This window comes from Cryptomeria japonica, chromosome 1 (genome assembly GCF_030272615.1).
Source record: "Cryptomeria japonica chromosome 1, Sugi_1.0, whole genome shotgun sequence".
In the NCBI taxonomy this organism is placed as follows: Eukaryota; Viridiplantae; Streptophyta; class Pinopsida; order Cupressales; family Cupressaceae; genus Cryptomeria; species Cryptomeria japonica.
In genome coordinates this window covers 237,556,334-237,582,659 of record NC_081405.1, presented here as the reverse complement: position 1 = coordinate 237,582,659, position 26,326 = coordinate 237,556,334, and the positions used below count along the sequence as shown (strand labels likewise).

Genomic DNA, 26,326 nt, shown 5'->3' with positions numbered 1-26,326 from the left:
GCTTAATATCTCTCTTGATATGCCTGTTTAGGATAATCTTTTGTTGCTAACACTAACGTTTGTTTCTTGTGCTCTTGTGTGTGTTGCCATCAAACAAATTTTCTAATCCTTTTTGCAGAGCATCAGATAACATAGAATAATGATAATCAAAAAAATTGTATATACTAATAAAGACATCGAGTCACAACAAAAGTAACCTAGACATGCAAAGCTATAACAAGGTTCAAGTGTGTCACCTAAATTTGCATGGAAATGAAATATTTTATGGTATAAGGACATACTATATCTAATTCAACTCTTAGCTATATCTATTTAAGAATAAAACTCTTAAATTTTAGGTTTTGACAAAACTACATGCTTCTCCAATTGGTGGGCACCCCAAAATATTGAAAACTAATCATGGTATCAAGCAATATTGATTTAGAGAGGAGATAAAAGGGTATGCTAAAATATCTATAGTTAATTGCATGGTATGTCAACAACATAAAAGGAATACAATTAATGTAGTTGTTTCAAGGTTTAAGTTTTATTGGTGATTTTTGGTTTGTTCTTTCTTTTGTCTATTCTACTATGTAAAGGGTTAGAACCCTATTTTTTTATAGCTTATTAATTTAGAATGCTATAATATTTTTCTTTCAATTAAATTTCATAAAACATATATATCAATTTTTAAACAACAACAACAAAACAAAGAAAAGAAAAAAGAGGCAAAATAAAAACCTAGAATTTTTGACGAGAGACTAGTAGGCCCACTTATTGTTTCGGTTGAATCTTTACCCTAATGGCTTTGACTAAATCCATTAAGCAACAATTGCTAAATGGCACTGACTTCAATTTTCTCAAATTATACACAAACAATTTTGGTCAAAACATTATCGGCCAAAAAGGTTTTGGTTGAAAATAGACTGTCACTTTGGCGCCACTCTTATAGGGCATGGTTTTGACCAAAACACTTAAGGCGGAAACATTTTCAGCCAAAATCTTTTCAACTAAAATTATCTACTTGACCTAAAATGTGACACAAGTTTGTGCTTTTACACCTCAATCTTTTATTCTTCTCTCTAAACAACTTCTTGGGTATGTGCACCAAGTTGTGGTACCAAAAGGGAGTCTTAAGATGCCACTTTTTTCTGAAATCAACAAAGTTTGAACTTCAATGACAAATTGAAGATAGTTAGACTCCAAATTTGAAGATGCAGCAAGAACAAGAGTCAGAGTGCTTCGAGTCTACTTTCTAAACTACTAATTTTTTTTTAAAATGGTGGAGATTAAGGGCTTCAAAAAGGGGGGCCACAAAAAGTGGTCATGTTTTTATGCAAAAAACATAACATAGCGTCTGTTGTGGCCCCCCTAAAATGTTAACTTTTTTTTTGAATTTTTGAAATTGCTTCTGTGAGAAATTAGCTAACACCTTGTAGTTTATGCCAGATTTTTCAGCTAATTTTTGAATGAGTATATGATTTTTTACTAATTTTTGAAGTGGACACATCTTGAAAAATAGAAATTTGAGCATGCTCCCCCCTAAAATCATTGATAACTAATAAACAATGAAAACTTCTTTTTTTTAAATTGTGTAGAATGGAGTCTAGTTTCTAAAAATGTAAGTTTCTTCAAAATCTAATGAATGTGTCAAAAACTATACCCAAAATAGTGCATGTTGGTTTTTGACCAAAAATGAACACACTAACAAAAGAAATTATAGATGAAAGCCTTAACGAAATCAAAACGTGAAAAGAATTACATGCTTGGATAGCTAAGAGAGAGATCGAGGTCTCTATGGTATTTTTTTTAGTTTTATTGAAACACGTGCAAACCTGATGGAGAGCACGGCCAAAAATATGTGAAATTTTCTAATCCTCTATTAAAAACACATCTCAGGCCTGAAATGGTCATCCAACCCTTTGGGTTGGATGCCCAAGTACAATCCAACCCAAAGGGTTGGTAGTTCCCAATGCAGACCATTTGGCGAGCGCCAAATGTCTTGCATTGTCCAATTTGAAGGTTTTGTGATGCAAATATATACATGAAATATAATATTTAAGTATAAGTCACTTTAAGTTATATTTCATGTATATATTGGTAGGATGTTTGAGAGTGGTTTCAACTCTATAGGAGTTATAATGTAGATTCTTGTTTTTAGAGGATCATATTGACTTTCATACTTAGTCAAATTTCAATAATCAACATTCTCCTATTAACACTCTTTAGATCCGTATCTCACTATCTTTATCTTCCCTAAACTCTACACCTATCTCTCTCCCTCTCATGTCTCTCTCACTTCTTTCTTCCCTCTCTAGGTATATCCTACCCTCTCTACCTCTCATCCCTTCCTTGTACCCTAATTTATATCCTTGACTCCCTTCCTCTCTCTTCTCTCTCACTCTCTTATTATTTCTCTCCCCTCCCACTTGTTTCTCTTGTTCACTACTAATCCCTTCTATCCTCTCTCTTCCATATCTAGGGCTCTCCTTCCCTCCCTATTCACCTCACTACCTCTCCCTCCCTATATTATTACCACCTCTCTCTCCCCCTCTAGGTTTCTCACTTATCTAATTGTCCACCCTCTAGTTATCTCCCACCCTCTCCACCTTTCTCCCCCTTTCCCTTGCCCCTATCTATTTATGAACACTCTCCCTCTCTTCTCTCTTTATACAAACCTAGATCCATATCCTCATTCTCTAGGTATCTTGCTCCCTCCATTTTTACCTCTCCATCCATCCCCTCTTACTCATCTCTTTTTTCTTCTATCTCTTCTCTTCTCTCTCCCTTCCCTCTCTAGATCTCTCCCTTCCTTTCTTCCCCTCTCCATTTATATATCCTTCCCCCACTCTCTCATTATCTCTCTATCTCTCTTATTCTCTCTCTTCATTGTCTAGTTCATTAACTCCCCAACCCACCCTCTCTCCCCTCTCTAGGTTTCTCCCTCCCTTCCTCTCCACCTATCTACCTTTGCATATAGGTCTCGTTACCCACCTCTCTTTATCCCCCTCTATCTATCTCACTCCTCTCTTGAAATCTAGGTCTCTTGCCTATCTATATGTCCCCTCTATAGTTCTCTCTCTCCCTCTTTATCTCTCTTTCCCTCCTCCTTAACATACGACCCACAACAACACCAAGTGGTGTCCTAAGGGGTTATAAGACACCATATGATCCCTAACAACAGCTAAGGAGTCATATGGTGACCTAAGGGCACACCATATGATACCTTAGGACACAATACAACCCATAGCGACACCATATGATGTCCTCAGGGGTCATATGGTGTCCTAAATGGTCATAGGACACCATATGACCCCTTAGGATACAATATGACCCCTAATGACACCTAAGGGTTCATATGTTGTCCTAAGGGGTCATATGACACCATATGACCCCTTAGGACATAATATGACCCTTAACGACATCTAAGGGGTCATATGGTGTCCTAAGGGGTCATAGGACACCATATGACCTCTTAGGACACCATACAACCCATAACGATACCATATGGTGTCCTAAGGTGTCATAGGACAACACATGACCCCTTAGGACACCATATGACCCATAACAACACCATATGGTGTCCTAAGGGGTCACAGGACACCAGATGATCCCTGCGGACACCATATGACCCATATTGACACTATATGGTGTGCTAAGGGGTCATATGGTGTACTAAGGGGTCATAGGACACCATGTGACCCTTTAGAACACAATATGACCCCTAACAACACCTAAGGGATCATATGGTGTCCTAAGGGGTCATAGGACACCATATGACCCCTTAGGACACAATATGAACCCTAACAACATGTAAGGGGTTATATGGTGTCCTAAGGAGTCATAGAACACTATATGACCCCTTAGGACACCATATAACCCAGAACGACACTATATGGTATCTTAAGGGATCACATGGTGCCCTAAGGGATCATAGGACACCATATGACTCCTTAGGACACCATACAACCCATAACGACACCATATGGTGTCTTAAGGGGTCATAGGATACCATATGACCAATTATTACATGATATGATCCCTAATGACACCTAAGGGGTCATATGGTGTCCTATGGGGTCATAGGGCACCATATGACCCCTTAGGACACAATACGATGCATAAAAATAACATATTGTGTCCTAAGGGGTCATATGGTGTCCTAAGGGGTCATAGGATACAATATGACTCCTTAGGACACAATATGACCCCTAACAACCCCTTAGGGGGTTATATGACACCATATGACCCCTTATCACACTATACGACCTATAATGACACCATATAGTGTCCTAAGGGGTCATATAGTGTCCTAATGGGTCATATAACACCATATGACCCCTTAGCACACCATAAGACCCATAATGACACCATATGGTGTCCTAAGGGGTAATAGGACACCATATGACCCTTTAGGACACCATACGACCCATAACAACACCATATGAGGGAGGACACCATATGACCCTTTAGGACATCATATGACCCATAACGACACCATATTGTATCCTAAGGGGTCATATGGTGCCCTAAGGGGTCATCGGACACCATATGACCCCTTAGGACACCATACGACTCATAACGGAACCATATTGTATCCTAAGGGGTCATATGGTGTCCTAAAGGGTCATAGAACACAATATGGCCTCTAATGACCCCTTAGGGGGTCATAGGACACCATATGACCCCTTAAAACACTATATAGCCCATAACAACACAATATGGTGTCCTAAGCGATCATACAACACCATATGACCCCTTAGCACACCATACAACCCATAAAGGACACCATATGGTATCCTTCATCTGACACCATATGACTCCTTAGGAAACCATATGACCCATAAAGACACCATATGGTGTCCTTTGGGATCATATGGTGTCCTAAGGGGTCATAGGACACCCTATGACCCCTTAGGACACAATATGATCCCTAACAATACCTAAGGGGTCATATGGTGTCCAAGGGGTTCATGGTGACCTTGAGAATTGAGAGAGACAATAAGAGAGTAAGGAATATATATGAGAGAGTCATATGGTGTTTTATGACCCCTTAGAACACCATATGACCCCTAACTACACCATATGGTGTCCAAAGGGGTCATATGGTTTCCTAAGGGGTCATATGATGTCCTAAGGGGTCATATGGTGTTCTATGACCCTTTAGGACACCACATGACCCCACATGACACCATATGACCCCTACACCATATGGTGTCCTAAGGGGTCATATGGTGTCATTAAAGGTTATATGGTGTCCCATGGGGTCATATGGTGTTCTATAACCCCTTAGGGCACCATATGACCCCTAACAACAGCAAATGGGGGCTTAAGGAGTCAAATGGTGTCCTATAGGGTCATATGGTGTTCTATGACCCCTTAAGACACCATATGACCCTTAACATCATCATATGGTGTCCTAAGGGATCATAGGACACCATATGACCCCTAACATCATCATATGGTGTCGTTAGGGGCATATGGTGTCCTAAGGGGTCATATGGTATTCTATGACCCATTAAGACACCATATGACCCCTAACAACACCATATGGTGTCGTTAAGGTTCATAAGGTGTCCTAAGGGATCATAAGGTGTCCTAAGGGGTTATATAATGTTTTGTGACCCCTTAAGACACTATCTGACCCCTTAGGACACCATATGACCTCTGAGAACACTATATGGTGTCCTAAGGGGTCATATGGTGTTGTTAGGGGTCATATGGTGTCCTAAGGGGTCATATGGTTTTCTATGACCCCTTAGGACACCATATGACCCCTAACAACACCATATAGTGTCTTAAGGGGTCATTTGACATCATTAGGGGTCATATAGTGTCCTAGGGAGTCATATGGTGTTCTATGACCCCTTAGGACACCATAGGACCCCTTAGGACACCATATGGTGTCGTGAGGGGTCATATGGTGTCGTATGGGCTCATATGGTGTCCTGAGGGCTCATATGGCATTCCAAGGGGTCATAGAACACCATATGACCCCTTAGGACACCATATGTTGTCATTAGGGGTCATATGGTCTCCCAAGGGGTCATCGAACACCATATGACCTCTTAGGACACTATATGGTGGCGTTAGGAATTATATGGTGTATGGGGTCATATGGTGTCCTAAGGGGTCATAGAATACCATTTGACCCCTTCTGACACCATATGACCCCTTAGGAAATCATATGACCCCTTAGGAAATCATATGACCCCTTAGGACACCATATGGTGATGTTAGGGGTTATATGGTGTCCTAAGGGGTCATAGAATACCATATGACCCCTTAGGACACCATATGACATATCCTAAGGGTTCATATGGTGTCTCAAGGGATCATAGAATGCCATATGACCCCTAAGGACACAATATGACCCCTTAGGACACCATATGGTGTTTTTAGGGGTCATATGGTGTCCTAAGGGGTCATAGAACATCATATGACCCCTTAGGACATAATATGACCCCTAATGACACCATATGACTCCTAACGACACCATATACCCCTCAAGACACCATATGGTGGTCTTAGGGGTCATATGGTGTCCTGAGGGGTCATAGAACACCATATAATCCTTTATGACACCATATGACCCTTAGGACACCATATGACCCCTAACGACACCATATAGTGTCATATGGTGTCCTAAGGGGTCATATGGCATCTTAATGGGTCATAGAATACCATATGACCACTTAGGACACCATATGACCCCTAACGACACCATATGACCCCTAACGACACAATATGGTGTCTTAAGAGGTCATATTTTGTCCTGAGGGGTCATATGGTGTTCTGTGACCCCCTAGGACACCATATGACCCCTTTTAACATCCTAGTACATGACATGACCACTTGTGACACCATATGACCCCTCAAAGCAACCATATGGTGTCGTTAGGGGTTATATGGTGTCCTAAGGGGTCATATGGTGTGGTTAGGGATCATATGGTGTCTTAAGGGGTCATATGGTATTCTATGACCCATTTGGGCACCATATGACCCCTTAGGACATCATATGACCCCTAACAACACCATGTGACCCCTTAGGCACCATATGACCCCTAATGACATGTCATATGATGTCCATAGGGGTCATACAACACCAAATGACCCCTTAGGACACCATATGGTGTCGTTAGGGCTCATATGGTGTTCTAAGAGATCATATGGTATCCTAAGGGGTCATAGAACACCATATGACCCCTTAGGACACCATATGACTTGTAACGACACCATATGTTGTCCTAAGAGGTCATATGGTTTCCTAAGATAGATAGTAATGGTTTCCTAAAGGGTTATATGGCCCACCATGCTCTTGCACATACCCAGATGGGTTATATAGAGATATAAGATACCTAGAGGGGGAGAGAGGCGTGAGAGACCTAGATAGGGTGAGAGAGAGAGAGAGGGTTGAGATAGATGGAGGGGGGTAGAGAGAGGCTGGTAATGAGATATGGATGGAGATGTAGAGAGGTGGAGAGGGAATGAGGGAGAAACCTAGAGAGGGTTAGAGAGGGTGCGATGGAAAGTTGATGATGTAGACGATAAAGAGAGAATAAGAATTAGTAGGGAAGGGAGAGAGAGATGGGATAAGGAGGGAGAGGGAGATAGAGAGGGAGAGGAGAAGAAAATAATAGAGGTGCCTATAAATGGGAGGGAGGGATAAGAGGAGAGATGAAATAATAAAGAGAGAGAAGAGTATGAGGGGATTGAGGGAGAGGTAGACATGGAGGGACTACAAGACCTAGGGAAGGAGATGATGCAGAGGTGGGGGGAAAGCGAGAACTGGATGAGAGAGTTCAAAAATAAATAGGGGTAAATGGGGAGGGAGATATAGGGGAAGAGAGAGGGAGAGAACTATATTGGGAAAGAGAGATGAGAGACCTAGATGACAAGAGAGAGGAATGAGATAGATAGAGGTGGGGAGAGAGAGGTGAGTAATGAGACATGATGCAGAGGTAGATAGGTGGAGAAGAAGGAAGTGGTAAACCTAGAGAGGTGAGAGAGAGTTGATGACCTAGAATGTAGAGAGAGAGAATAAAAGAGGAAGAGAGAATTAAAAAGTGGGGGGGTGAGATATATATGGGGGTATGTATGGATGGGGAGGTAGAGAGGGAGAGGGGAAGAAATGAAGGGAGAGACCTAGAGAAGGGAGGGAGGGAGAATAGAAGAGATAGAAGAACAAAGAGAGGAGTAAGAGGGGATGGATGAAGAGGTAGACATGGAGAGAGTGAGATACCTATGGAAAGAGGAGATAAAGAGGTTAGGGGAGGAAGAGAAAAGGAGGGAGTTCATAAACGGATAGGGTTAAGGAGGAGGGAGAGAGAGGTAGAGAGGGACATAGAGAACTATAGAGGGGGCATATAGATAGGTGAGAGACCTAGATGGCCAGAGAGGAGTGAGATAGATAGAGGGGGATAAAGAGATGTGGGTAACACAACCTATATGCAGAGGTAGATAGGTGGAGAGGAAGGGAGGGAGAAACATATAGAGGGGAGATAGGGTGGGATTGAGAGGTATTGACCTAGACAATGAAGATAGAGAATAAGAGAGGAAGAGAGAAGACGAGAGAGTGGGAGAGGGAGATAGAGAGGGAGAGAGGAAGAAAGGAAGGTAGAGACCTAGAGAGGGGAGGGAGGGAGAATAGAAGAGATAGAAGAACAAAGAGATGAGTAAGAGGAGATGGATAGAGAGGTAGACATGGAGGGACTGTGAGACCTAGAGAATGAGGAGATAGAAACATTTGGAGAGATAGAGATAAGAGAGGGAGAGAGTTCATAAATAGATAGAGGTAAGGAGAAGAGGGAGAAAGGTGGAGAGGGGGGAAGAGAACTAGAGGGTGGACAATTAGATAAGTGAGAAACCTAGAGGGGGAGAGAAAGGTGGGTAATAATATAGGGAGGGAGAGACAGTGAGGTGAATAGTGAGGGAGGGACAACCCTAGATATGGGGAGAGAGAGGATAAAAGGGATAGGTAGTGACCAAGAGAAAGGAGTGGGAGGGGAGAAAAACAATAAGGGAGTGAGAGAGAAGAGAGAGGGAGAGAGTCAAGGATAAAGAAGCGAGAGAGACAAGAGAGGGAGAGAGATAGGTCTAGAGTTTGGGGAAGATAAAGAGAGTGAGATATATAGCTAAAGAATGCTAATGGGATCATGTTGATTACTGAAATTTGACATGTCGATTATTGAAACTTGACTAAGTCTGAAATTTTAAATGATCCTCTAAAAACTAGAATCTACATTATAAGTCCTATAGAGCTATACTTAAATTTTATATTTCATGTATATATTCTCCTTCGGGGGTGGATTTAACATGTGTCAAGATTGAAAAATCCAAACACTCACAAAACCTTCACGTTGGATAATGCAGAACATTTGGCGCATGCTAAATTTGGCGCTCGCCAAATGCAAAAAGTTGACTTTTCACATTTGGCGAGCGCCAAATATGAAAATTCAAAGTTTTCCATTTGGCGAGCGCCATATTTGGCACTCGCAAAATGGTTTGCTTGGGAGAATACCAACCCTTTGGGTCGGATTTTCCTTGGGCATCCAACCCGTAGGTTTGGACGACCTTTTCATGCCAATGACGCATTTTTATGAAAAAGTAAGAAGTGACACCTTTTTGGTACTGCAACTTGGTGCACTTACCCTCTTGTGATCAATAATATCCTCAAAGTTGATGGATATAGCCCTTTATATCACCATCAATATTGATAGCTAGCCTCCATGAATTCATTTCAACCACCAACCATAAATAATATTGAACATGAAAAATATAATTATATGAACAAGAACATAACGTACGATACTTTTTTATCAAGTTTGAATTAGTAGTCATGTGATATCTTTGTTTTTCTTGTATTAATTTATTAAATTCTTTGAAAGAATGAATGAAATATTTTAATGTTGTTGACTAGACCAAATAGTCTTAAGAACCAAGAACGACATCCCTAATTAATGTTCATTTTTTTTTGAAATAGAGTCTCCTACTATAGATCTTGACCAAAAAAGAGCATCTTATTGATCTTTGCATCCTTATGTCTGAAGGTGCACAATCTATGATAAAATATCATTCCAAATCTATCTTCTAATATCATTGTTGGCATTATTGGCACTATTGGCATTATGTTGTCATTGACATCAACTGATATGGAATGGTCACTGGTGAGTAGGTAGCGGTGACTGGTATGGGTGAAATAAGTTATGATGTCAACCGATATGAAGGATGAAGTGTGCAAGTAGATAGTAAAGGTATGTTATTGGTACACATGAAATGCATAATCTACCGGTAAAGTGGGATCACCGGTAAGGCAAAGCAAGCAAAAGAAGAGCTAAAGGATGTGAACCGACACACACAGAGAAGTATAATGCTGTCGGTAAATGGACTGAGATATTGGACCAGCATGTTTGATGGAAGGTCAAGTTGATCTACCAATAGAGAAGAGGTCTGCAAGTATGAAGGCCCATTGGTGAAGTTAGGTTATATTGGTAAGGTGAATTGAACCGGTAGTTAATCTTGGTTAGTAAATGATGTGAAATGGACATAGCAAACCAAGCATAAATGGATGTCAACAAGGATGACAGGTGGAATCTAGGTGGTGATCATGCAGAGGTTGGTGAAGTGTTCATCGACGTAACAGTCAACAAATAGGTTAGCTTTTATGAAGAACCCGCAAATCATGGAAGGATGGCAAAAGGTTGTGGCTCGAGGAAGACAAGGTGGCAAGTGATTGAACTGATCCTGCAAGAAGATCTAATCTTTGTACCCATTTGTTGAAGGAAAAAACCAAGCCATTAATGGTGTTTGATAGAGAAACGCAAAAAAGTATGGTGCAGACAACCAAATATAAAAAATGCACATTGGAATGTGAGGGGTTGGCGGTGCTGATCGATGACATGCAAATCATCACTCTAGAAAAGCAGATCGGATCAAATCTAATATGGATCAAGTTGGTGAAGGTAAAACCTAACATGACAACGTTTGAATATTATTTTGGCAGGAACCCTAAGGGATAAATATATGAGATCGAGACTGGAATGAGTTGATGCTTGATGCGAGTTGTGAGTAAGAAGAGAGTCTGAGCAAGGAGAAAGATTATCTGCCTTAGAGTTTATTCTGAGAAAGTTGCAGTGTGGGTTAGCAGGGTGAACCAGTGAGAGGGTCTAATTGGTAAAGATAGAGTAACTGATGAATTGTTGCAATTCTAATAGTCAAGCTAACCAGTGAAGTGTGATTGGTCAAGAAAGCATCCAAGAGTGACACAATGTGGTGTGAGGTTGAGGGAGAAAGAAGAGAGGCTAGGAGTAACCGATGAGTGATCGGAGAGAGTAATCTGATAACAGGGAGTGTGAGAACCAGTGAAGAAGAGGAGGTTGTTAACCGACGGAAATCCATTGATCAAGTGTTGCATAACTCATTTGTAACCGGGTGCTATAACTGTATCAAAATTGTATTTCATTATACAATACCGAGTTGGAGCTTGGTGTAGGGGTTGGTACTCCTTTAGCTGGTGTCCTAAATTATTGTAATCTGATTGTTTCATTGTGAGGCTGGATTGGAGTAGTAGACTCCAACAATATTTCTCACCAAAGTTTTTCCCATATTGGGTTTTCCTCGTACATCTGATATTGTGGGTTATGCATTTGTGTGTTTGCCCTTTTTGATATCCACTCTTATCTTACTAGTTTGTTGGTTTGGTATTTAGGTTGATAACCGATATTCCAAACTTGATTTAAAAAAATAAGTTTTTAGAAACCACTGATTCACTTCTCTCAATGATACATTATGTTCAACAATCATCATTAGATCTAGAAAGCAGTACCACTATGTCAGGTCCCACCATTGAAGCCCTGCAAGATGTAGAGACGTTTGTGACGTGGGAGAAACGTCTACCTTTTCTGCATATTCTGTCGTGGGACTCTTCAATTATGACCGACATCCTTAGGTTGCACATGGAATTACAATTCTGGGGCTCCTGCCCGGAAATTTAGGAGCCTGTGAATACGGAAATTCCGTTGAATAGTCCAGAGTGGTCCAGGCTGGAAGGAGACAACATTGTTTAGAATCCGGGTAATCTATGGTGTCACAACCACGCCTTGGAGCTTACCAGAGTTAATGTCATGCGGGGACTTCCTTGGCGTTTATCATGTTTCCAAAGCAAAATTGTAAAAGCAGCTCAACAGACATACTTGTCATCGATAGGACTGTCATGTTATCGTCTTTGAATGGTGGTTCGCCAAAGATGGGACTTTCTTTAGATGAACAAAAGCGGCAACAAGATGGGGATGCATTTAAAGCGAAATGGAACGGGTTCAGATTTCAATCTCTTTTCTAAATCTACAATACGATTTAAGATTAAAAAAAATGGGAACCTCTCGTCGTCAATCATAATCAATTTTGAAAGCGGTTGTGTAAAAATTTACGTGGACCCTGTGTTTCTTTGGTCAGAGTACCTATCCATTTGTCCTCCTATAAATTCATTTCTACTTCTTTTGTCAATGCACATAACTTTTTTTTTCAAAACTATTTTGATATTGAAGATTATCTTGAAAGAGAAGTCACAAGTTTCACAGTTAGGTTCTTCCAACAAAGATAACATGAAGTTCCATATTGTTATAAGCCAATCTGTAGACCAATATGCAGACCGCCCGACATTATTGACTATTAAAGAATCTTTTTTTCTTTATTCTATTTGAACAAAATAGGGTTTCATTGGAGGAGTGAGAGTAAGTATACGCGAGCAAGAAATTGATAAGGACACCATGATCTCATAATTGTGCAAATGGAGTTGCAAGCTAAGTATGCTTGAGTTGGAGTAGTACTAGGATGGGTGACCTCCCAAGCAGGGCCAATGCTTCACCTCTGTGAGCATCACCTAGATGCAATGAGTGCAAAGTGGATCATTCATTCTCATGACAGATGAGTTCTTATGAACCAATATTCATGAAACATGGGTCAATGAATTTGACTCCAAAACTACATAGTTGAATCCTAATACCAATATCTAATATAAGAGATTCTAAAGTATAAATAAATAAAAATTTGGTTGAATAGCCTGAGTAGCAATATGATAGCTATGAAAATAAAACATGTCTATCTTATTTGTAAAATATTTATTCTACTAGACAAGATTACTTAGATTATATTACTTTTATTTTAACAAATTCTAAGTATTGTAAGCACTAAGAAAACTACATAGAGATACAATAAAGAAGCACCTTCTCTTTAAAAGAACAAGTTGGATATACTTTATGGTGATTATTGTAAGTTGCAAATTTTGCACATTATGCATTTTGTAAATAGATAACACTTCTTTAAATACATATGTATTAATACGCTAAAGAAATAATTTTAAAAAAATCAAGTATCCCTTTTATTTAGCAATATTCTTTAAAATGTGACAATATTGTTATCATTCATACTAAATTTAGTTCATTGGGATCAAAATATAAATCCTTTTCCTACTCATTAGATGTATTTTATCATCCATTAACATTGTAATGCTCAAAATTCATCCCAATGGTTGAAGTTAACCTAAAAAAGATGTGGCTTCATGTATTATAATGATTGCAGTATGCGAATAAAATGGAGGTTTAATATTGTTGACCAAGTTAACTATTGTATTGTCAATTTTTCATTTGTATTTATTTTCATTAAATATTATTTGTGAAATGTCAATAGCCTTAAATATATGACTCAATGACCAAACTCAAAGGTTTATAACATATTAAATTGATAGTTGTAGATAGAGGTCTACTTTGTGTTCATTGATTGATCATTCCTAAGTCAATCCATTCCATAATATTGGAATATTTAGGCTCTCAAATTCACACTAAAAGGTAATGCCCACACAAAAACTCGTTTCCTACTTCAATCCAATGGTAAAATAAATGAAGAGTTTCCAAGTTAATGGATAATTTCAACTTCTTATGTTGCAAACCAATTTATTTAAGTTCTTCTATAATTTTCTAGTGAAAAGTCAAGAATACAAAAAAATGTAATGGTTAGTAGTGGATGCAGTACTACGACTAAGGTCAAATTTAACTTGATATATCTACATATCTTCCTCAAAATTAGCTACTATTTACTTGGTTCTATGTAACATGATATTTGTAAATGATGAACATAACCATATAATCTTTAGCAAGAAAATTTCAAAGACAAATGATCCATGAGCTTTATAATTTAAATTGTTCCTCTCACATATAATACAGAATAAATAAATAATCATTTGATACAATTTATTTATTCATATAATTGTTAATTTATTTTCCAAATAACTCAAAATAAATCATATCACAATGAACATTAGAAATAAAGAACATTGATGGAAAACAAATATTTTAGACTTCAATAAAAGTCCGAAAACGATAAACATATAAATAAAATGTTATATCTCAAGCATGTGAACTCATCGAATCCATTTTGTGCATACCCTATAATCATGATATTCCATATGATCACATTTCTTTAAGACATTTTATCAAACAGGCTATGTAACAAGTAACAACACTACAAACTTAATTAGAGTAATGACACAAAAAAAAATGTATTTAACAAATGGCACGTAGTATTATACGTGACTTTCTACTAGATAAGTACGAGACTCTCCAATGCGAATTAATCCGACTGCCAATCTCTCACTAAAAGACAATAATACAACCGCAGCAAGAAGCAAACCTAACTAGTGTCCATATACTTTATAGCTCAACAACTCAACTTCAAATCGTCTTCGCCACACCCATAACCGCCATTTCACACTTACTGCAATTGCTACTTAAAATAATATTTATGCGATAGACACGATAAGGCAGGGAGACTTGTTGATGTTCCTCGCACAACGACCTACTAGTCTTCTTTTATCAATGACCCATGAATTTCATTGCAATTTGTAATCAGTGGTCCATGTGAGCTGCTAGATTATTTGTAATTTACCAATCAGATTTTATTAGCTAGGAAAATCTTAGGGTTCATTATAAAGATAACTAGCGTACTCCTTAAAATGCAATTCTTGTTGTAGATGCTGTGAAGTAAGACAATGGAAGGAGAAGGAAAGAAGCAGATTCATGTGCTTATGTTTCCCTGGCTCGCACAAGGCCACATCGTGCCTTTCATCGAGCTTTCCAAAAGGCTTGCTAATCATGGTCTGAAAGTAACCTTTCTCTCCACCCCACGTAATATTGCAAAAATTCGGCCATTGTTGTCGGACAAGATTGGGAAGATCGATTTAGTGGAGCTGCCATTGCCGGCGGTGGAGGGGCTGCCAGCAGGCGCAGAGAGCACCGCCGACATCCCCAACGAAATGGAAGGCATCTTGAAGACGGCGCTCGATGCCCTGGAGCAGCCATTTGAGGAGCTCTTACACCGGCTCTTACCTGATTACGTTGTCTACGACTTTTCACAGTACTGGGCTGCAACTGTTGCTGCCAGGTTTGGTATTCCCGCAATTTTCTTCATCATTTTTACCGCTGCGATGTGCAGTTACTCGCTGCATCCATGCAGAGACAAGGAATACGAAATCACTGTTGAGGACTTGATCGTGCCGCCTCCAGATTTCCCATCTACTCATGTTGTTTGGCGGCCCTTCGAAGCCCGGTATATTGTCCCTGCTTACAACGACAGTAACGGAAAGATCTCAGCCATGCGGCGCGGCTTTAAATCAATCCCTGGATGCTCCTTTACTATCATCAGATCGTGCTTAGAAATGGAAGAAAAGTTTCTACTATATCTCGAGAGAGCCATCGGAAAGGCCGTGGTTCCTGTGGGTCCTCTGCCGCCTGATCTTCTTCAAAACAACCTTTCAGAAAAGGAATCGTTCTGTCTGAGATGGTTGGACAAGCAGCCGGCTTCTTCTGTAGTGCATGTATCGTTTGGGAGTGAATGTTTTCTGTCGAAAGAGCAGATCGGTGCTCTGGCCCGTGGTTTGGAGGCCACGGGCCTGCCGTTTCTTTGGGTGCTGCGCTTTCCTCGTTTTACCAAGGAGGAATGCAGCGTGTCGGGCTTACTACCCGAGGGTTTTGAGTCTCGAACGCAAGACAGAGGGCTTGTTTACAGCGAGTGGGCCCCGCAGCTGCAGATTCTTGCGCACCCATCGGTGGGTGTGTTCCTGAGCCACTCGGGGTGGAGCTCAGTGGTGGAGGCAGTGAAGTTGGGAGTGAAACTTGTACTTCTGCCCATGAATGCGGACCAGGGCCTTAACGCCAGGCTCGTGGGGGGCGAACTGAAGCTGGGATTGGAAGTGGAAAGAGAAGAGGATGGAAGTTTCACGGACGATCATATTAGAACGGCTGTGCTTAAGGTCGCGAAGGAAGATTGCGAGGAGGGTAAAACTGTGAAATCGAGAATCGCTGAAATGAGAGAGATCATACTTGGTGATAATGGATGGGAAGAAAAATACATTAACCAGTTGATCGAACGTCTGGAGGTCCACGCCCGAACAAATCAGTCCGTCTAAAGAAAGTCCCATCTTTGTTCTTATCGCTTCCATTTTAATAATAAAGATTACAATATCTAGAAATGTTGTGGCATTAAATGTGTCTTCAAAAATCCAGATCAGTGTCATTAATATCCATCTTTTTGTTGTACTATATGTTTCATGAAAATGGTTTATCAATTAAATGACGTTCTTACTTGGGTGTGTTCAAACTCGAACAACATCATTGCATTAGACTTCGAGGCTTAACATAAAGTAGGAATTTTTAAGATGGTATTGGAAAATGGGTCAAAATTAAGTACTATTAATGTGGTGGTTTAAGTACATGACATTTTAAATCACAAATGATGTCTAACTTATTCATTTGTTAGTCCCTGCCTTTATACAGGTATCAATTAATGTTTTCTATTTTTACAATTAATCCATTTCGTATATCAGATCAACCCAAATAAAATATCTTTTCTATAGTTTTCACTGCTGTGAATTTTTATATTTAATTTTTAATTCATTTGTAATTTTTTATCATTGGTTGGTTCTAATTATACCGAGGTTTTATTGTTTTTTCAATCTGAAAAAATTTCTATCCAATGAGCAACAAGCAAGAAAAAAAATTAAAACGAAGACTAATGGCTTAGTGTGGGCCCCTCAAATTGTTAATAACTTTGTTTTGTTTCGGATAAATTTCTACCTAAATCTAGATTAAGTATAAATAATTTATCGTCGTATAATTTCTACCTAAATCTAGATTAAGTATAAATAATTTATCGTCGTATAATTTCTACCTAAATCTAGATTAAGTATAAATAATTTATCGTCGTATCATTTCTACCTAAATCTAGAATAAGTATAAATAATTTATCGTCGTATAATTTCTACCTAAATCTACATTGAGTATAAATAATTTATTGAATTTACTAAAATAAAATATTTTTGAAGTCTTTTATGTTTACATTGCCTAAGTATAATTTTGTATTATATTATTTTTAAAAGATTTTTACTAATTTTATTTCTAGATAATCTTAGATTTAGGAAATAATAGTGAAACAAAATTAATTTAGATAGTATATATTTAAATTTATAAATATTAATAAATTAATAAATTAATTTATTTAATTTTATATGTAATCTAATTTAAATAATCCATATTTAATTTTTTAAATAGATTGTATGTAAATTTTTTATAATTATTAATATTAATATTAAAAATTAATAAATTCGTATATATAATTTTAGATGTAATATATTTCAATAAAATCATGATCAAAATACTTATAATAACATATAATACATTGAATTATTTAAAAGTTGTATTTTTATGTTTTCAATTGCAGTCACTATACTTTCCTAGATCATTAATTTTGAACTTAATATCTTGTTCATCTATACCTTCCTAGACCATTCGTTTTGAACTATATATCTTGTCTATAGTGATCCTGTATTTTTGAGTTTTCAATTTCGGTCACTATATTTCCTAGATCATTCATTTTAAACTTGATATCTTATTTGCAGATACCATACTAAGACCTAAAAATGCTTTAAACATAGAACACATTTTCTTCCCATTTTTAGCAAAAGGGAGGGACTCCAACTGCACACAGCTCTTGTTTATAATTTAAATACTTGAAGAGTTGTATGAATGTTGAATTTGCATGTATTAGAATGCTATTAAAATGACTCTTAAATTATATGCTGGGAAAATTGTTGTAAAGGTTTGTTTTGTAAGTGCATTGAAGTTTTAGAGCATGAAGTTTTTCTCCCAAAAGGGCTTTCCCCACATGAAACAATGTAATGTGTTCTATTGTCTACGTTGTTGATTAGAAATTTCTCTATTTTTTGTAATTGTTTTAGATCATATTTAAAATCTTTTCGTACATTTCTCTCAAGATTAGCATATGAAGTTGGTTTTACTACCATTTCTCTTTTATATATCCTTTTCTATATCAATTCTTAATATAGTAATCTTCTACAGGATGTTCATTGACAATTCTCTTTTGTAAATTTGGGTAGAAATATTAAGAGAAACAAGATTTAAATTTTAGATAATATTTAATTCAAATTTATAAATAGATTTAAATTTACAAGGAAAAAAGTCAATTTTGTAGATGAAAAATTAACATAATATAATAAATATTTACTTATTCAAAACTGTTTATCTTGATATTTCAAAAAAATTGACAGATTAATCAAATGTTTTCATCATATTTCTAATGAAATGTTATTATTTTGTTTAATTCTAAAACATATATTAATCATAAATCATAAATAATCTGAAACATTTAGTAGATTATTATTTTAATAATATAATCAAGAAATTAACAAATGCCTTTATCAACTTTTTAATTAAACATTATTTTTTTATTTCATTTTAAAACATATTCTATTCCTCACTCTTGTAAATAATCTAAGTTATTTGTGATATTTATTTTTAAAAAACCCATTAGAAAGAGTAAATGTTACTTTATTTTATTTTTTAGATTGATAATATTTTCCAATTAAATCAAACTTCCCATTTTCCATGGGAATTAGTAAAGAGAGAGGAACGTGTGTTGGAGCTTCTTCTCATGTAAAAGAAGAATTCAAATTTCTGACCTAGATAAAACATAGAAAAGAAAAAATTTGGACTCTATTTCATAGAGCTCAATGTGCATGTACATAATCTCATACAACATTTTTTACATGAAATAAATATTTTAGTTTACACCAGAAGGGAACCCCTTTAAATTGACAACAACTATGGAGACATCAAAATACACCATGCTCTATACTATACTATACTATACTATACTATACTATACTATAATATACTACATTATACTATACTATATTATACTATACTATACTATACTATACTATACTATACTATACTATACTATACTATAGTATGCTATATTATACTATACTATACTATACTATACTATACTATACTACATTATACTATACTATATTATACTATAACCTATTAGTACAATGCAAATTGTCACAAGAGTGTTAGACACACTTTTGCAAGAAATTAGAATTGTATGAAACACTACCAAATGACATAAACAATGTTTTTAATACATGGCCAAAAATGTATAAAGAGGACATCAACACAAATTATATGGCAATTATGAAAGGAGGGGAATGAGAGAATTTTCAACAAAAAGGGGTCATCAACAACAACACTAATAAGAAAAATCAAAGTTGGTATATTAAAAAATTTGAAGAAAAAGGTTAGTCAAAGACACTCCAAATATTTCTCCTCATGGGACAATAAGATGATAAAAAACTGGCCCCACTTTACACTAGTACATTTGGGTCAAAATTTTGACGACAAATCGTCGTAATTCCGACACAATTTCGTCGAACTACCGACAAAAAAAGCCGTCGAAAACTTTGTGTCGGAAGTTCTGACTATCCTTGTGGTCGTCGCAATTGCGACATCACCTCCAACCTTTCTGACGACTGCCATGGATGCTCATACCCCGAAAGAATACCGTCGCGATCTCGGCCTATCATCGGCATTCCGACTCCAAAGGATAAAATTCTGATAGAGAAGTGTCGTTGAATGCACAACATCCTCGTCGGAACTCTCATGGAGGCCGTCGTCATTACGACGGCCTCCACAAGAGTTCCGACGAGGATGCTGTGCATCCGACGACACTTCTCTATTGGAATTTTATCCTTTGGAGTCAGAATTCCAACGATAGGCAAATTTTTCAGAAATTTTTTTTTATAGAAAAAGATTGACATTGGTATCTCTCTTCTATCTCTCTTCTCTATCCCTCTCTACTATCTCTCTTCTCTTTCCCCTCTCTAGGTCTCTTTCTCCATCCCTCTCTACTTGTCTTTCTCTACCCTCTCCAAGTCATTATCTCTTCCTCCCACCCTCTCTCTCTCTCTCACCTCTATAGGTCTCACCTTCCATTCCTCCATCATTACCCATGTTGTCAAGTTGCAAGATATTTCCCAAAGTACCCGGTTGCTAGGGTTGATTTGCTTAAGTGTTAGAGTCGGAGTTAGATGAGACCTGCATGATTAAGCTGTATTAAGTGATCAAGTCACCAAGATCTCAATTGTAAACATGACTAGGTTCTAGGGTTTTAGGGTATAGCATAGGTCAAGATTGAGGTATGGTGGTCAAGAATTACCTTCCAATGACAAAAGACATCCAAATGATGAAGAATGAAGGCGATGAACTCATAGAAGTTTGGAGGAGATAATTTGACTAAGTTAAAATTTTGTTTAAGTCATGGTCATGATACTAGCTTGCTCATCAAGAGAAATTTGTGTGAATGAACCCTAGAAATGTGCCCATGCTAAAGAAGCAAGAATTCCAATAAAACCTAAGGCAATGCTAGTAAGGGGTCAAAATTAAAGAATTAGGGTACAAAAAATAAAATTTGGCTAAGTCGAGATGTTGCTCAAGGATGACCTAAATCATGGAGTGTAAATCAATCATGAAACATGAGAATGGATAGGTCTTGACCCAAGCAATGTAAGTCCCCCTTGTGATTCTAGCAGATATCACATCACAATCATTGAGTCTATCTGCAATATAAGTCAAGACCTGACTATTGGAATCTTGGAGTCATCCCATTTGATCACGCAGTTTAGCACTTGGGAGGATTTTGTTCAAGAGAGGATAGAATACTTATTATTATTTTTTTTGTTGCATAGTGTATAAAAAACACATTAGCAGAAACCATTGAAAGGTTTGGTTAAAGCCTTTGAATCACAATCTCTACGAGAAGCTATCAAGAGTGCCCAGAATTTGGAAACTTTAGTATCCAAGAACATAATTCATAAGGCACCACTTTTAGAGCAACCAAAGAAGCCTATCAATGTAATATTTTATTTATCTTGGATATGTTTTATCCTAAGTGTGATATTCCACTATTAAAAAGCTTAATTAGGTAATATTTTTACTTAGGTAGAATAAGATAATGAGTTGCACATTCTCCTTCTTTGATTGAGATTCTACTTTTTCCTTGTCACAAATTTGGAAACTTGGATAAGCAATTTCTTTTTTTGGTTTTCTACCTCTTCATGATCCTCATGGATTTGGAATCTTGGAAGCTATATATTGTAGGTTTTTCCTTGATTAACATATCAAATGAAACTATTGTGAGCTTTCATATCTTAACATACCAATGGCTTAAGTTTGGGGATGACAGGGGGATGACAAAGGGGGCAGGGTGGGATGCAAATATATATACAACTTAAAAAATTAATTATAAAAGGATGTGTATAGAATAAGTATAACAACTGTAAATAAAACTTTGCCACACTATGTAAATTTTACAATAAACATTAAAAATATGTCAATGATTGCAGAAAGAAGGTTTTGTAGAAAAGTGGCTAATAATTAAAGCCTGATGAAAGCATAAATCCATTATTGTACATTATGAAATGTCATCATGCAAACAAACTGTTATTTGATCTGAGACAATGAGTTAATTTTGCATATAGTGTATATGATAGAAAGAAAGCTAATACAAGTGCAATGCTTATGCTATACAAAAACCAGTTGAAGAAATTTGATATCATCTTTCTCTCTTTTCCATCATTCTCATTGAATTGTTCTACCCTATGAATAGGCAAAGAGCCCTTAATGCCTCCAACACCAAGAGCCATGACATACAGACCAGTGTAGAGTATTATAGTTTGTCCACCTTCCACCTGCTTGCAAATCCTAGCTTTGTATGCACTTCCCATGTCACATGCCTGAGGCTTTAGTGAAAGAAAATGTGCTTGTACTGTTAATAACACCCAACCCTGCATATTTCATGAACATCAGAATCTAAACAAGTCAAGAAGAATTTTTGTAAACTCTGGAAATAACGGTATTGCAAGTTGAATTCCACTATCATTTCTGAGCATAAAACAATAGGTTCTATGTTATCACATTCTTTTATTTGTTCAGGGCTGATTAATTACAACAAAAACATAGGTTCTATATGATCCTAGTTTTCTATTGTACATAACAGATTGCTTATAGTTGTTTATTTTCCTGGTCCTGAGAGCTTAGTTTACATATTTGCATGCTAGCGGGAAAGGTTTAAACATGGGATGTCAGACGGCTATTCGCTCAAATTATTGAAATTATTCGTCTTATAAGTGAAATCTAGTGTTTGCTTTTGGATAGTTCTGTAATGACATTAGTAAATTATTTTATTTCTTTGAAGGGTACCTCTGGAGACGAGGAGTTCTGCTGGTTTGTTTGCCAACTTTGCCTATTCATAACAATGTGCAAAAGTTATGTCTGTGCTTAGCACTGATACTGTTCTAATATTATATAACCTCTTGCTGGTCGCTCCCTTCTTTTGCATTCCTTTGATCACAAGGAGTGAGCGTTCTTCTATCTCTAGTCCCCTAATGCCAAAGTGGAGGGCTAAAGCTTAATAATGTGAAGGGCTTTACATTCACTATCCATAATGAGTCCTCCACTTCTTGCAATACCTGGGTTGTCCTTTGGAGCAATGTCAAAATTGAATTTGAATCTGCCTTTCTGGTTGTGGAACACATTTTCTATAGGCTTCTACCATGAATCCATTTATTAGGGGAATTAATGATATTAGGATTTGAATGTCTATCCTATGATTTGGACAGGATTTAAGACTTTTAACTATCGAATGCTTGGCTAGAGGTCAAGGCATTTTAGTTACAGTGTTTCTCAAGCTTCTCTGGAGAGAGTTTTACCTTACATGTTTGTGTGCTTTTGTTAAGATATCAATGGTAGTAAGTAGTGTAGTATAAGAATTTGTAGGTCAATGAGGTTTCTTGAGATAAGAAAGAATTGACCTCGTAAGAACACACTAACATAGAAGGACAAGCAAATGTCTACATCTAATCTTTGTTATTAAAAAGGCATAATAGAAACTATCATTAAACTTGACTAAAAGATTGAATCAAACTAAAATGAATTAAAATAGAAAAGGTGGGGTAAGATAATAATCTGAAGAGAACAGTATGCATAGTTAAGGCTTTGGCCATGTCAATGTTAAAAAAAAAATTCATAAAATTTATAATAATGGTTTCAACTAAAAAAACAACCACGAACCATAATCGTCTTCAATATGTCTCTGTATTTTATTGACAATCAGACATAACAGACAAAGTCACAAAAGCAAAACTAAGCTTCTTCTATTTGCAAGGAACTTTGCTGTCTGCAACCATTCTTTATTTAAAGAACATTAAAAGGTAAGTATAATAACACACAATACTAAAAATAAGTTTTTGAGTCTATTTTGAAGATGTCAACCAAATTGAGAAACACGTAAATTATAGATCACAAATTCAACATTTTTCTGAATTCTTACAGAGAACAAAAGCCGCAGCAAGGATTCCACCATGTTTGGATTTATCCATAGGTTTGTTTCTTCAGTCCACATATTCCTCTAGCTGGTGTGCTTCACCTCGTTCAGATTTTTATCAATAAAACATTTTCATCAAGATAAAACCTGCAATCATGTTAGACAAGTATTGAAAGTATAATTCATAGAGCAACCATTTCAACTAGGTTTAGATAGCATATATTCATAACTATTTCAATTTTATGTGAACTACACAATATCTATAATGCATAATTGGAGTTAAACCATAATAGGGCTTGGATGAGAAACATGATAGGGCACCCGAAGCTGTCCACATGCTAAGCCCAAGAGCGGATATACCATCCATCTTGGCCCCATGTGGTAGTCCGCCATCCATATGAGGTGGTGTGCTTAGTGGGTAAACTTGTACCTGCCCTCCCTATCCATGCTACCTTATCCACCCTTCTATGATTGAGACCCCTTTAATCACAATGGTAGAGGTTGATGGGGAAACCACAATAGGGTGTCCTGAGCATCCCTCCCTTCTAAGCCCAAGGGCAGGATACACCTTTGCCCCCCTTGGCCCACATGTGGCAAACACATCAGTCATCCACCATGGGGTAGCGTACTTAGAAGAGGACCTCGTCACAGTTTCCCCTCCTTGTATTCCCCTATTAACCCCCTCATGATTGATTGCAGCAATTTAAGAATCAGATATTCAATATTATTTCTCATATCCAATGTAGGGGAGGTTATGTATCAAGTATAATATTGCATTGCATATTATTATCTATGTCTATATGAGAATAATTAATCATAAGAGTACTATTATGCTGCATACCACAAATGGAGTAAGATTACTATTGCCTGCAGTAAACAATAATTTCATATCTGATCTGTTTGCCTGATTGCTGATATATATATTAGGAGTTGATCTGCTCTTATGAGTGCTGATGCTGATTGAACTACTTTCCTTGATGCAGATGTAACTATCCTTGATGTCCTGTCTGTTAATGCATGATAGCTTTAAAACTTATTATAAGAAAGAATAGATAATCAACTTATTGATAAGAAAGAATAAGTGAGTCAACCTCAGCACTATGAAGTTTATTTCCATGACATGTTATGAATATATAAACATTTCCAGTACCTTGCCTGAAGTCTGTACAATGTAAAATTTTATGAGCATCAATCTTCTGTAATCATGTTGCATAGTAGTGCTTTAAATACATAATTTAATCTTAGAAATTAAGAAACAAAACATCAAAGTTTAAAAAAGTGCAGCGATTGTGTTACCTCAAATGTTGATAAAATCCTGGAGTTTGAGGGAATTCTTAACTTAATAGTAAAGATAACCTGTGAACATTGAAACCATAATATTTATTAGTTACAAATTCAATTTTCTATCTTAAAACAAAATAAAATACCAAGAGATTTTCCAGCTGGAACAGAGTTTTCAAGCTCGAGTTGGAAGATTCGCAAAGATAATAATGTTGTGAAATTTTCAAACCTGCATAGAAATCAATTTTACAAAGCACTCACAAAAAAATAAAAAAACCGAGCAACATAGACGAAAAGATCAAAGCTGAAAGCTGGAACATGGGGACATAGTATCTTTAAGAACACCATTAAAGTAGATGAGTACGGTGCTTAACATGGGCAATCCTCCCACATGAATAGTCAGAATGTGCAGATGATTTAACTTTTAACTTTTCCACAGAAAGATACATTGTTTTGTTTATATAACAGTAACCTAGATTTAACCCAAATCATGGATTTATATTTTCCTCCATCTAACCTATTCTTTTTCTTTTTTTTCTCTAAATTGAAGAAAGCTAAGAAAAACTGAATGTCAAAGACATAATAGTTGCCCAGGAAGACATAAATAAAATTGTAGAACCAGTGGCTTTATGTAATAGATGAAAACACAAGAAAAGATGTGGATCCCAGTGATCTCAGCTATATTCCCTTATGCTTAAATGAATGTCCATTCCCTGTTCCAAAGGTTCCCATTTTGGCATAGGTGGGGAGGATGCTAGCAAAGGTTGTAAAAATTTTCAACTAGTCCAAATTTTGCATATCCAACGACCATCGCAGTCCATGAGACACATTTCTTGGAGGAATTTTGTCAAACAGTTCACGTACCCTGTCTCTACTTCCACATGTTGCATACATGTCTGCCCATTGAAATTTGAACATTAACAATGGTGCTAGAGTTTTGGAACTTTGGGAACAAACTAAGAATAAGTATAAGAATTGCAGATGAAACTTTGGCATACTAAGTGTTTAAACTAGTCAACATAAAAAAAATGGAAATGATTGCATTAACAATAAGAATGGTGGGTAGAGGTTTGGGGTCAATGGGTAGTGCCCCCTGTGGGGGGTTTGGGGCAAAGCCCCCATCAAGGTTAGGGGGCATTGCCAAACCTTTAATACGGATGACATTTTCACAATAATTTCACCATTTTTGTTTAGAATTGGAGTTTCTAATTGGGGGCCATGGGAGACTCATAGGCATCCTCAAGATGGTCAAGAGACTCCTTGGAGTCCCTAGGATGTCCCTAAGTGGTGCGGCAAGGGGATGTTTCCCCTAAGTATTGCATCCTGAAAAAATAGG

The 26,326-nt window shown here is 37.1% G+C and overlaps 1 protein-coding gene across 1 annotated transcript; it reads left to right on the top strand.

Moving 5' to 3' along the window:
- Window positions 1-14,793: 14,793 nt before the first annotated feature.
- LOC131042263 (putative UDP-rhamnose:rhamnosyltransferase 1) lies at window positions 14,794-16,610 on the top strand. The gene has a single exon (XM_057975604.2). It carries the CDS (start codon window positions 15,020-15,022, stop codon window positions 16,433-16,435), a length of 1,416 nt encoding a protein of 471 aa, XP_057831587.2. The 5' UTR covers window positions 14,794-15,019; the 3' UTR covers window positions 16,436-16,610.
- The last annotated feature ends 9,716 nt before the right edge of the window (window positions 16,611-26,326 follow it).